The sequence below is a fragment of the Schistocerca americana genome, chromosome 8 (genome assembly GCF_021461395.2).
Source record: "Schistocerca americana isolate TAMUIC-IGC-003095 chromosome 8, iqSchAmer2.1, whole genome shotgun sequence".
Taxonomy (NCBI): Eukaryota; Metazoa; Arthropoda; class Insecta; order Orthoptera; family Acrididae; genus Schistocerca; species Schistocerca americana.
The window spans coordinates 327,655,937-327,669,567 of record NC_060126.1 but is presented as its reverse complement, the minus strand read 5'-3'; the positions used below and the strand labels follow the sequence as shown (position 1 = coordinate 327,669,567).

Below are 13,631 nucleotides of genomic sequence, written 5' to 3'. Positions count from 1 at the left end.
GAAATAATTACAACGTTTCTGTTACCCACCGATCCGATTAGTTGTAAAAACGATTATTTTGCATTAATAATGGAAATTTTGGAGACATCAGGTTTACTGTAATAATACCTATGTAGTACACGGTCTACTCACATTAATGTGACCACCTCTCAAAACCATGAATATCGAAATTTTGTAGCGTGGACGTGTAGGGAGAGACGGTGTGGGGTTCTGGAAGGTAACGACGGAATTTCCAGCCGTACTGATGTCAGTGAAGTGGTCAGCTGTGGCTTGATTTTTGCCTGATGATACATTGTGTAAGGTGGTCATACCATTTTGGTTTTTATGTGTTATCAATGTACACGTCAGAGAGAGAGCAAGTTAAGTTTGTATTAAATAATCTTGATCCTGTCGTGGCACAGTCTTTGCCTTTGCGCTGTCTGATACATTCTTAGTTGAAGAGTGATAGGCGATGGACGTATTCATTAGTGCTGTGTTGAATTGTGATGGTATCTGTTAGATGAAGAAAGATTTATTGTAAAGGACAGCATGGATAGGTGTCAAGTATATACTGGAAGGCGAAAAGGATATAAATTTTAAATAATGTCATTATTCTCGAAGAGAAGAGGTTTTTGGGGTAAGATGCAGCATAGTGCAGTTTGGAATGATTAGTCAGCTAGTTAATTTGCTCAAAGCTGAGGGAAAGACCACCCCACTTCCCTGAGTCATGTATTAAGGTATTAACTGATTAACCCGTTTGGTTTCTATAGAAATTCTCTGTTGATACTGCACCCTTTTAAAATCATTGTTCACTTTGTTAAGCGAAGTATTGTTCAGACCTATGTTACATGTGAAGATCATGCGAAGTATTGCTGTGTCTTTTTGAAAACATATCTCATTCTAAAATCGTTGTCTTGGAATGCCGTTTGACAGGAATAGATACTCTCCCCACCCCTCTTTTTATCACGATACATTACCACATGCAACACACTGAATATGAGTTTAAAAACAGAAATCAAGCTTAGCCTTCTTGCTGTTTGCTGTTGTGCTTTCGAGATATCTGCAACATATGATGCGAGGTAAGTGGAAATTTCGATTGGGGCCAGATAATTGTTTTACTCCAGTTACGCATTTAATGTAAAGACAAGCTGCGTTCAGATCAGTTAGACTTTTATGGAGTGGGAGGTAAGTTGTGCTAGATTTCAGACAGAAGTAAAGATAAATGTCGATCCCTCTGGCGGGATAGTTCCTAGGTTCATTTGGTAATATGTAGTAAAAGAGTGTTCGATTTGTCGAAAGCAAAAGTTGTACTTCTTTTTCAGGCAATTCATTTAATATTCTGTATTCTGTGTTCAATTTGTGAAATTTTGTGACGTGTCACGAGTATCGATTACTTTTTTGCGTAAGCAGTTGGCATAACAGTACAGTTTCTGTGTGGATTTATTTCACCGTTGAGTATTTGCGTTTTAGATACTACAGTATCGTTTGTTTGGTCATTGAAGCAGTTCTGTTTTTCCAAGAAATAGTATTCATCAAGTAGTGTTCATCAAGTTTGGTACAACAGAAAACAATATGAAAATCCGTCATAGCGCGAGACAACAGAGGGTGTTGCAAATTAAAGATTCGGCACAGTTTGAGAAAAAGCCAATTAACAAATACCAATAGTTCACATGAGACTGCAGGAAATTGCGTGGATCGATAACTGTTCATCAAATTAGCGAAAAAAAAAAAGAAACAGAACAAACGATAGGTAATGAAATTGCGAATTCTGAATTTGAATCGGTCGGCGATAAGTCGCTACAGTCTAGCGAAAGCTTACAAAAGTCACCAGAGTCGTTCGAATTTTACAGCTGATAACAGACACATCTCGTCGGCTGCTTCTAGTCCAGGTTTGAACACTATTTTACCTGACTACTTGAAAAGACACATAACACCTTGCAGTAGAAGAATCCTGGTCACAGAATAACCGCTGGCCGCTGTGGCCGAGTGGTTCTAGGCGCTTCAGTCCGGAACCGCGCTGCTGCTACGGTCGCAGGTTCGAATCCTGCCTCGGTTATGGATGTGTGTGATGTCCTTAGGTTAGTTAGGTTTAAGTAGTTCTAAGTCTAGTGGACTGATGACCTCATATGTTAAGTCCCATAGTGCTTAGAGCCGTTTGAACCATTTTGAACCATAACCGTATTTTGAGAAGCTTATACACTTTTTTAAGGATTCGAGAATCACTGTCAGTTACATTTTGGAAAAACAAGAGTAAAATTTCTTGGCCATATAACTTCGTCAGGTGCTATTGAAACAGACCCACAGATACTCGAAGCAATTAGGACAATCCCCCTCCTTTCACAAACCAAATTCGAAGTGTGCTTGGTTTAGCAAATTTTTATCACCTGTTCTTAAATACGAAAACTCTTGTCACTCCTAAATTATGTTCACTTACTGGAAAAAAACACATATGACACTGGGATGAACAAGCACAGTTAGAGTTTGAAAGATGCACTTCTTAATGTCCAGTACTTGCTCATTCTGATTCATCACGAGACTTTTGTTTATTAACGGACACGTTAAAAATCGGGCTTGGCGCTCATCAATTCCAAGAACTTGAAGACAATAGTATAACTGTACAGAGAAGTATAGTCTTTGCCAGTCGTGTCTTGTCTAAATCTAAATGAAATTATTCTGTGACAGAGCTGGAAGCATTGGCGCATTATTTGGGCACTTTCTAAATTTCGGTTCTTATTTGGGAAACATACTAAAGTGTACACTGCTCATCGAGCAGTCCAATTTTTAATGTTATCTTAACCAAACCACGACCATTAGAAACGATGGGCTTCGTATTTACAAGAGTTTAGCTTCACTGCTGCTCAAATTTCCAGTACTCAAAATGTTATAGCGGATACTATATCACCTGTTCCTATTAGTTTTGCTAACAACACTTCTGAAAACGATTTGGAGAAAAACTTCAGTTTCTTGTATATACGAAAGGTCGACTTTGATAACTTTGTCTCCTCTTCTTTACCAGACACAGAGCATGAACAGAATAAGGAATCTATCTGAAAAGATGTAAAGCGTAAAGTGTATGACAAAACAAACACTAGTATAACACAATTTTATTTAGTACATAGGAACGTTTTTTCCCAAAGATGTACAGTCAGTGACTCTCTTCGTGTTGCGTGCATACCCGATGATATTCTAAATAAGCTTATTCTCACAATTGTCCGAGAAAATGTTTTCACAAACTTTGCACCACTTGTTTCTTTAATAACATGCTGAAAGGAATACGGAAACGGTTAGCAAAATGCAAATTGTGTCAGAAAGCCAAACCATCAATCATTACACATCGAGCACCATTATTTCCTATAATTCCTTCTAAACAAAAGGAGTTGGCTGCAGCAGACCTGTTAGGACCTCTTCTCAGATCACTCAGTGGATTCGCATACATTTTGTTGTCGTTGAATTGACTTCAAAATTCGTTTCATTCACTCCTTTACGAAAAGCTACTGCCAAAGCAGTATCCAAAACCTTTCTAAATAACTTTCTACGAGAAGTTGGTCACACTGATAAAGTAATTTCCGACAACAGTCCACAATTTCTCACAAATACTTCTTTACACACTTTACGACCTCACAAAATGAGACCTGTTTCTATTGCAGTCAGCTGGCCTCATTATAATCCTCCAGAACGTATTATGTGAGAAATGATCTGTGCAGAATATATTGTCATCGTCAACACCAGATTTAGAACAAATGCAATCACACATTCCAAGAGCTACTCAATAAGTTACCACACGATTTTACATCGTTATCTTCGTTACTTGTACTCAAAAAATAGCAACCACCACATATATCAGGGAGCTAATATCAGTTCGAGTTTCAAAAAAATTACTTCATAAGGAAGTAAACAACATCAAAAAGGCTGCCGAAAGAAGAAAGAAAATCAGCAGGGACAGGTTGACATCAGAAAGATACAATTTGGACAGAAAACTCTGGTTAAATCTCACCCTTTATCTTGTAAAAGTAAACATCTTAGCCATCTTTCTTGTATATAATGGACCTTACGGCATTCATAGAACTTTACAGAACAATGTTGTGGAAACTGAAGCCATTGGGACACACACGAGCAAGAAACTTCATCATGTTTAACATATCAAACTATGTATAGAATAATTCTATTTACTTAAGTTGTTGCACCCAGATGACAGAATTACATGTCATCTGCTCGAAAATATTCCTTGGTTACAGCTCACAGCAACACTTAGGGATAAACAGTGCTACTGCAATGCATGCCAAAGAGTGTCTCATCATTGAGCTGGCAACTTTTGACAAGAATCGGGCGACTATTGTCGCGCAACGAACTTCATTTATAGTGCAACAACTCGAGCGATTTGCTGCCACGACGTGTACGCTAAACAAATTGCTACAAACTTTGAATTTAATCTAGAATCCAAATAAGAACAAATAATTTCTAAGAAAATGAGCAGTCACAGTATTTTTAAACAATTTCTGAGAGGATATACAGGTTATCAGTAATGTTTACTTGAGCAATATTTTAGGTTACACACAGTGATGATAATACAGAGACATATAACATTTTCTACCACTTTTGGTGAGATATACAGACTGTTAGGATGGTAACTGTGTCACCTGGACAGAAGAGTGATAGGTATTTTGATGCAAGAAGTTTTTCAGAATTTATAGTGAGGTAGTGATGCCGTGTTTCCTGAACTGTGATATGTACATTTATAGCTATGAGGTGTTGACTATGTGGAGGCAAGTGGACTAAAGCTGGAGAGGTAATTGTTATTTGAAGTGTATACTGAGGCAAAGACAGCAAATATGATTAATATTGTGATAGAACAATGAGATTTATGTTGGTGAGGTACATTAGATGACAGTTACGAGATGTATCGTGCATGCTGTAATAGGGTGAGGAAATTATTATGATGATTAATGTAGAAACAAATGAGTGAGTAATGGTTAGAGCATAGGGACCCTGTTTCTTGTTATACTCAATTTTTGTGCCATGGGGATGCATTTCGTGTTTATAAGCACAAAAGGTAAGTTTTTCAAAGGATATGGTTCTACGACAATAGTGAATGAAGCTAACATGAGTTAAGGCAACACATTTATTCCCTTGTTGTGTAGTTCATAATTATCTGATGTAAATTATTCAGCCTTTTCATTAAACATGTATGTCATTTTTTCATCAGAACAACACAATATGTAATAGTTGTACTTTACAATAATTCGAGAAGTGTATATTTTTGTCTCCATTTGTGCATGAAAGTGTTTTGCAAAGATGTGGCTCAGCACTGCCCATTACTCTGTAGTGTGGCACACTCTTTTAGTACATGGTGCCTCACTGAACATGGACCACGACCTTACATCCCGGAAGGTTTACCAGAAGAATCTGCCTTTTCTTTGTCTAACAGATAAACTTGACATATGTATGAAACGATGTCATAACAGTCTGTGTTTTGGAAATTTTAAATTCTTGGAAAGTGATGATGAAATTCATCACTCACAAGGTGCAACATGGACCGACAATACGTAGGAAGTATAAGGAATATTAATGATGATGTCTTTTTTACTATTCAGCTTTACTCTCTTTTGCCATGGCATGGAATGTGATTCTTCCACCTCTATTTTTCTACAATCAAGTGTGACATCGCAGACTAACTGTCTTCTTGTATCTACTTGTGATGTAACGTAATATCATGCATTGCTTTAGCTTAAGAATATTTCAGGTCGTATTTGCTCTTACATTTAGGTCTTTCATTGATTTTCTTTATAATGCATATTCTCTGTATAAATTGTAACAATATGATGCAGAACCATTAGTTTAATAATTATGTTATGTACATATTGTAGGAAGCTCCCTTAAGTCATTTATGATGTGTAAGAAATCATGAAAGATATATAAGGAGGAAACAAAGAGGAAACGTATGAAAGAGCAAATAAATGAATGTCAAAGTGCGAAGAAATGTTTGCAAAGATGATGTGAGGTGAAATGATTAGGTAGGGCAAATATCAGAAATGGTTAGGTAAGGCAAATATGAGAAATCATTAGGCTGGGCAAAGATGAGAAATGGCTTGTACGGCAAAGATGACAAGTGGTGCTAAATAATATGAACTTATGAGAATGTATGAAACATAGAAAGAAGCGAAGAGTACAGTAAACAGTGGTATTTGTGGAAAGTTTGATGAAATTATAGGCGAAAGGTTTAAAAGGTGCACAAACTAAAGGATAAAATGTAACTAGATAGCATGCACTACTGACCATATTAGGTGTAATCATAGACTGACACTTGACTTACTGCATAAAGTATACTTTGATGTGAAATTTTATTACTTCATACTCCATGTTTCTCCTAATTATATATTTGTGTTCACCTTATCTATGTGTGTGTGACCACTGTAATATGTTTATTTCTTGTGTGTGACCACTACCCTTATGTGTCTCTTTCTGCCATACTCCCTATACTTTTGTGTATTTTTACAGATATTATTAATACATATTTATTCCTATAGATTTAGAATCTTCTGTAGGGTCATTCTACGCAGGTATTATATAATTGTTTATTATCATGACTGTTACCTTACACTGTTTCAAATGATTTAATTCTCTGATGTTTCTGTAATTCATTATTGTAAAACCATGATGCAACTTTTTTCTTACTTTTTCATACATCTAGAAATATGATCTTGTTACCCCTCTCTTATTATAAGTAATTGTATATTGTAAATGTAACAAATTATAACTGATTGACCCTTCACCACAAATAACTGGGACTTGCCAGTGCAGAAGAAATAAAACTGCTGATTATATAGTGAAACATTCTCTACCAAATACATCGATACAAGCAGCAAATGACTTTCATAAGAAACTCTTCGATACTGCAAGATGGCTTTGGAATTATCAATGGATCTACAGTCTGCTTCAAGCAGATACTACTACATTTTACTGTTTGTGCGTGTGTGAGGCTGTCAGCTGAGAACTGTGCTTAGTGTCACTGAATCTGCTTCCACGTAACTTCCCACAACAGTGACATTATTGCAAGGAGCTAAAGATAGTTTGATCGTTTGTGACAAGGACACTCTTCTACCTGTTGTCATGGTGCAGATTACTACTGTCATATGTGAATGTACATCAGCAATGTTGGCCTCACGTGGTATAGACACTCTAACCTAGGTGCTGTGTACTTAAAAAACAGTGTACAGTGCCAATGCTACTTCAGTACAAAATAGGACATACAAAAGTTAAAGAAAACCCTTTGCAGAACGTTCTCATAGACATTATAAAAAACTGACAACCTACCAGTGGCGAATTCTATTGATTAATTCTTAACTATTATTCACATGTTCTAGAATTTAGTAAATATTTTTTACTTACAGTTCTGTAACTCATATTCTTCTAAAGCTATTTTGCTCTTTGTGTTCGTAACATGTTTAGTATGTTCCTATCCATAAAGTTTAGAATTTTGTCCTCGCCCCTTCCTATCTGAAATGACCCTCGTACAAAAATTAACTGGGGGAAGGTGGAGGGTATGTAAGGTGGTTATGATACTTTGATTTTTGTATGTTGTTGACGTGCACGTCAGAGAGAGAGAGAGAGAGCAAGTTACGTTAGTGTTAAACAATCTTAGGTCTTGTCGTGGCACAGTCTTTGCGTCTGCGCACTCTGATGCATTCTTAGTTGAACTGTGGTAGCTGATGGACATATTCAGTAGTGTTATGCTGACGTGTGACGGTATTTGTCTAATGAATAAAGATTTAGTGTAAAGAACAGCAAGGATGAAAATGATGTAGGGGAAAAGGATATAAATTATGAATACTGTTATTCTTTTTGAAAAGAAGAAGTTAGAGGTAAGACTGCAGCACATTGCAGTTGGGAATGATTAGTGCCAGTTAGTTAATTTTCTCAGAGCTGAGGGAGAGACCATCCCACTTCCCTTAACATATTAACTGATTAAGCCGTTTGGTTTCTATAGAAATTCTCTGTTAATACTGTACCTTTTTAAAGTCTTGTTCTTTTGTTAAGCACAGTATTTTTCAGACATATGATATGTGTCAAGATCATGCGAAGTTTTCCTTTGTGTTTTTGGATACATATCTCATTCTAATTTGTCTTGGAATACTATTTGATAGGTATAGTTACATTCCCCACCCCTCTGTTTATCATTACGCATTTCAGCATGCAACAGTTTGAATATCTGTTTAGAAACAGAAATTCAAATCAGTTACAGTTCAGTTCCAATTACGTTCTGTTTACTCAAAAGTTAGCGTACGAGTTTATGTTGTCTAAGAGTTGCTGGGGACATAAATTTGGTAGTTCATGGACTTTCATAGAGTGGGAGGTAAGGTTGGGCTAAATTTCAGACGAAAACAGATGTAAGTGGGAGCTTACAATGGTGCGAATAGCCTGATCGAGGTGTTGTCATAGATTCTCAATCGGATTTAAATCAGGGGCTCTGTGGCCAGGGGAGTACGGAAAATTCATCCTGGCGGACTTTGAACGACGCGCATGCACTGCGACTGTGATGAAATATGTCCTATGCGATGCCCATAGCCACTCTGAAGTTACCCCAAAAGATTCGTTAGTGGTTTCGCAGATTAGCTTGTTGAGACATTGTAACAGACAGACAAGAAAGTTTTAGAAGTCGTAAAATTTTAAATCACGATGTCAAATAGCTTTCGAGATTGGCGTGTACAAAGACAGACAAACAGACACAACGATTTCACAGATTTATTATTAGTACCAATTGTCAAGCCTACTATACCACAGCTGTACACCGGGACCAGCCATACAAGTACTCTGTAAGCAAAATGTTGTCCTGACATACAGCACTTCCCTAGCGCACACCAAAGAATCGAAGACGACCATTTGCCTCATCTAGAACTGCCCATTCTTATAGACTGATGTGGACCAAATGTGTCCCATCAAGGCGTTGACACTGTGCGAATAAAAAATGCACCAGCATCTAAGTCAGATTCAGATTTACGTTGAGTACTGTGTATTCAATTCTAGATAGTTAAGCGAGCTATAATGTGTTACCAATACTCAGCACTTTCTATGTGGGTCCACTAATTTTTCAAAGACGCATATTGATGAAAGTAGGCTCTGTTTTCAGCACGTGTTTCAAGTAAATGTTCATTGTATTTCCTTTCATACAAGGACAATATGCTCGGCGTCGATGAAAAGAGGTGGAGAGGGAGTCGTTACTTTTAATTGCGCCGTTTCTAATGACCTCAATGTTAACGGGACGTTAAACCATAATCTTCCTTCTACTTAATTAGGCTGATCCATCAATTTCTATCATGCTGAGCAAGACGACCAAACCACTTGCATCTTTCATTTACCGTGTCGTGTTACTTTGCCTGCATTACGTAACTCAGACTTCGTTAACTGTATAAGACCCTAAATAATGAGTTACCATGCTCAACATCACTCTATTAACTCATTATCAAGCCGGTTATTTGCTGCAGTTACGTTCATTTATATGTAGATGGTCGCTGGAATCTCAGTGGATGTAAAAAAAAGGCTGAACGACCCAGACTAACTGTCGTTTGTCATCTAATTTAATTATCTTACGAATGAATCGCCAGTCAGCGGCACTTCTAGACTAACTAGATGGCGCGAGAAGTACCAGAGGAAACTGAAATGCGACTGTCCTGGGCTGACAGTGGGCAGTCGATCCTCAAACTGAACATCCGCCATCTGTGGCTCTTTGGTGCGTGGCCTCTGTCTGGTTCCTGGATTTATGACGTGTACAACGCTTTCTGCCTCACAATGGGCGTGTGGAACGCGATAGAGAGTTCACTGTCCCTTTACTTCAGCTGGGGAGACATGGATGAGACGACGCTTGTATTCATCAGCGCCTTCACCAATGCCTGCGGCACCGCCAAGATGGCCTTGTTCATGCGCAATCGGCGACAGTACAACGCACTGGCTCGACGCGTGGAGACCCTGATGTCTGTGCAAAGTGAATTCTGTTCGGCAGACCCTGCCTTGGCTGATATTCGGCGAGGCTCCCAGAGGCGTGCCTCCCGCCTGACCATAGGACTGCTCTTCCTAATGTTCTCGCAGTACCCTGTGTGGTTCCCCATGCCGATCATTACGCAGCCAGAACAACGGCGCCTGCCGCTAGTTCAGCACGGCTGGGACAACAACACCAACTACTACGAGCTGTCGTACGCCTTGCAGTGCATGTTGGCGACGTGGGCAACACAGCTCAGCAACGGTGTGGACTTACTCTTCGTTACTGTCATGATCCTCACGGCTGCGGAGATGCGAATTCTTACACTGCGCATTGTCAATCTGAAAACCGAGAACAATGAAGTAAGGATAGTAAAAAGGGCCAACGTCGTGATAGGCCAGACGGAGAATACTTGCGGTGACGAAATGTATGAAAAATTATGCCAGTGCATTGAAAGTCACCAGAAAGTCATCAGGTATGTTGGACAAATTGAATGATTTCTTTTATCACAAAGCTGGATGCGCCACACAATAAAATGCTTGCTGCTCTGCTGTACTGTACATTACATTAACATTTAGCATCTGCTAGTTTCTAATGTGATGAACAATCAGAACTGAGAAACTGCTATCCGAAAAATGTTGTCGTAAAATCAAGCGTGATCTTATCACAACCGGTAACTTGCACCTAATGACGATGACTGTAGAGTCGCACTTCACCCTTGGTAAAAATGCACTTGATCATGCGATTAGTAAGTAACAGACGGTGTTAGGCGTTTGACTCAAATACATGAGGAGAACAGTGCAAGGCCGTACAAAGTTAAACTATTATGTAGGCTCAGAGTTAAGTGAAGCAAACTGCAAGATGCTTGGCAACTCTGAGAAAGACGTCCTTGCAAAAGTACTTGCAAGATACATATCTAATACGACAAATCTTAATTCTATGATATCTGTTACGAAAGGAAAGCAGCACAGTGTCATCAGAGATGGGGAAAAAGTGTGGACTACTGATCTATGGTGCAGAAAACTGACTGCAGTATTTTCAAAGAAATCATCGTGATACCAGCCTTAAATCAGTATAGCCAGGCGTCCCTGTGCCATCTTCTTTCCTATCGAAAGTGGCTTCAGTGCCTTCCTCCTTTTCATCAGTTTGTTTGGTGTTTGGTAAGATGTTGGTTTGTACATTGGGGTCGCCATCTGATTTGTTGGACTACAAATATTGTGGGATTCACTATGATATGACAGACCATCATGGTTACGGCGAAGCTTCTGTGCAGCTCAAACAACATTGTTGCCTTAAATGAATGGTGTACTACAAAGTAACTTGTGTGGTACTAATGAACGCTTAAACACATAAGAAATGTGCGGTAGAGATAACATTAAGGTACCTCGGGAATCATTCTTCATATGATGGGGAGGAGGGAGGTGGTAAGTGTAGGTAAACGGAAATTTACCCTCAAGAGTTTCATGAAGAAAACGATGCTAACCTGGTCTCGGTATCTGGATGCACACACACCGTACACAAGTGTTGATGGAAAACCATCTGCGTACTTTGCCATGGATGTACATCAGCTGCTTAATCACATCTGTTGTTCGATGGATAAAATTTCTCCTTTTGGATTGGATGATACGGCCCTTTACGCATGTTTTTGGGGGACAGGGCGTGGGAGGAGTGAGGGGAGTGAGGGAAGGACTATCGTTGAAGGTGGTATGTGAAGCTGGTGGTAGGACACGCTAGGCTTTTGATGTTGACCAGTGCAAAACCTCTTCTTCTCTGCATAGCTATTCCCAACTACGACCAACTGAACTTGCTGACTGAAGTCACGACATAATCCCATTCTACAGTTTTTAGTCCTCACTTGCCCCACATACAGTCTTTTTTCCGTTACCAAAGTGACGGATTCTTGATTCCCCAAAACGTGTCCTATCAACTGATCACTTCTTTTAGTCAAATTGTGTCACAAATTTCGTTCTCCCTCAGTTCGATACAATAATTCCAGTTAGTTATCCGATCTAAACTTCAGCATTCCTCTGTAGTACCGTAGTACAAAAGCTTTTATTCTCTTCTGGCCCCGGCCGGAGTGGCCGAGCGGTTGTGGGCGCTACAGTCTGGAACCTAGCGACCGCTACGGTCGAAGGTTCGAATCCCGCCTCGGGCATGGATATGTGTGCTGTCATTAGTTTAGTTAGATTTAAGTAGATCTAAGTTCTAGGGGACTGATGACCTCAGAAGTTAAGTCCCGTAGTACTCAGAGCCATTTGAACCATTTTTTTCTCTTCTGGCATGGAATGTTAATCGTCAAATTTTGATCTCCGTGCAAGGCTTAAGTCAGACGTCTTAAAAAAATCTTCAAACACTTACATTTATATTTGATGTTATCAAATTTATCTTTCTCGGGAACACTGTTCTTGTTACAACCTTTGTAAATTTTGTATCTTCTTTGGCCTCCAGCAGTTATTTTGCTGCCCAAATAGCAAAATTCTTCTACTACTTTCAGAGTCTCATTCCCTACTCTAATTACCTAATCATCTGATTAAATACTACTACAATCCTTTACCCACGTTTTACTTTTATGATGTTCATTTTATAACTGTCTGTTCCATTCACCTAATCTTCCCTCACACACACATTAAGAAAATAAAGCACCAACGAACCACCTAAAAATTATCCCCATGGGCCTGAAAACGGTAGATGTGATGTATATGTACAGGCAAACGAATGTTTACAATTGCAGAAAAATTGGATAATTCATTCAAGAGAAAGAGCTTCACAAATAGAGCAAGTCGGTAACGCATTGGTCCACCTCTGGCTCATATGCAAGCAGTTATTTGGTTTGGCAAGTGTTGTTAGACCCTACTCCTGTCAAATTCTGACGAACTGTTGCCTTAGCTCGTGAAAATGCAAATTCGTTTAAAGTGGTTGGAGGAGCATACCCATAATTGCCCAAAAGTTCTCAACTGGGGAGAGATACAGCGACCTTACTGGCCAAAGCAGACTTTGACAAGTAGGAAGACAAGCAGTAGAATATCTCTCCCTGTGCAGGTGGGGATTATCTTACTGAAATGTATGCCCAGGATAGCTTTTCAAGAAGGACAACAAAATGGGGCGTAGATTATCGTCGACGAACCGCTGCGCTGTGAGGATGCCGAGCATGTTAACCAAAGGGGTCCTGCTATGAAAAGAAATGGCACCTCAGACCATTATTCCCGGCTGTTGGATCGTATGGTTGGAGAGTGTCGGGTTGATATCCAATCACTATCTTGGAGTATTGAGTTATGTCTTCACTGATCATCGGGGCTCATTTCGAAGCGTTATCACTGGAGACAATTCTAGTCCATTCAATGAGACTATAGGCCAAAGACGTGTCTGGAGACGCCTCCAACAGCGGTGGGATACCAACTTTACTCTAGACCACTGTACAGCTCGACAAACAGGAGTGAAGGTCTGGGGTGCTATTTCTTTTCGTAGTAGGACTCCTTTGGTTGTCATTCGCGGCAGCCTTGCAGCACAGCGATACTCTGGCGGTATTCTACATCCCGTTTTGTTGTGCTTTATGGCAGACCCTCCCAGGCTTACATTTCAGCAAGACAATGCCCACCCGCACAAGGTGAGAGTTTTTATGCTTGTTTTCGTGCAAGTCACAACCGGATCTCTTCTCAGCTGAGGTCGTTTGGAGGGTCATGTG

At 39.4% G+C, this 13,631-nt stretch overlaps 1 protein-coding gene across 1 annotated transcript; it reads left to right on the top strand.

The window, feature by feature from the left end:
* Positions 1-9,603: 9,603 nt before the first annotated feature.
* Positions 9,604-10,446, top strand: LOC124545835. Its single transcript, XM_047124793.1, has one exon. It carries the CDS (start codon positions 9,604-9,606, stop codon positions 10,444-10,446), a length of 843 nt encoding a protein of 280 aa, XP_046980749.1.
* The last annotated feature ends 3,185 nt before the right edge of the window (positions 10,447-13,631 follow it).

What these genes read in the sequence shown, in the direction of transcription:
- LOC124545835 (XM_047124793.1), top strand. Translation starts at nt 9,604, where the DNA reads ATGGCGCGAGAAGTACCAGAGGAAACTGAAATGCGACTGTCCTGGGCT.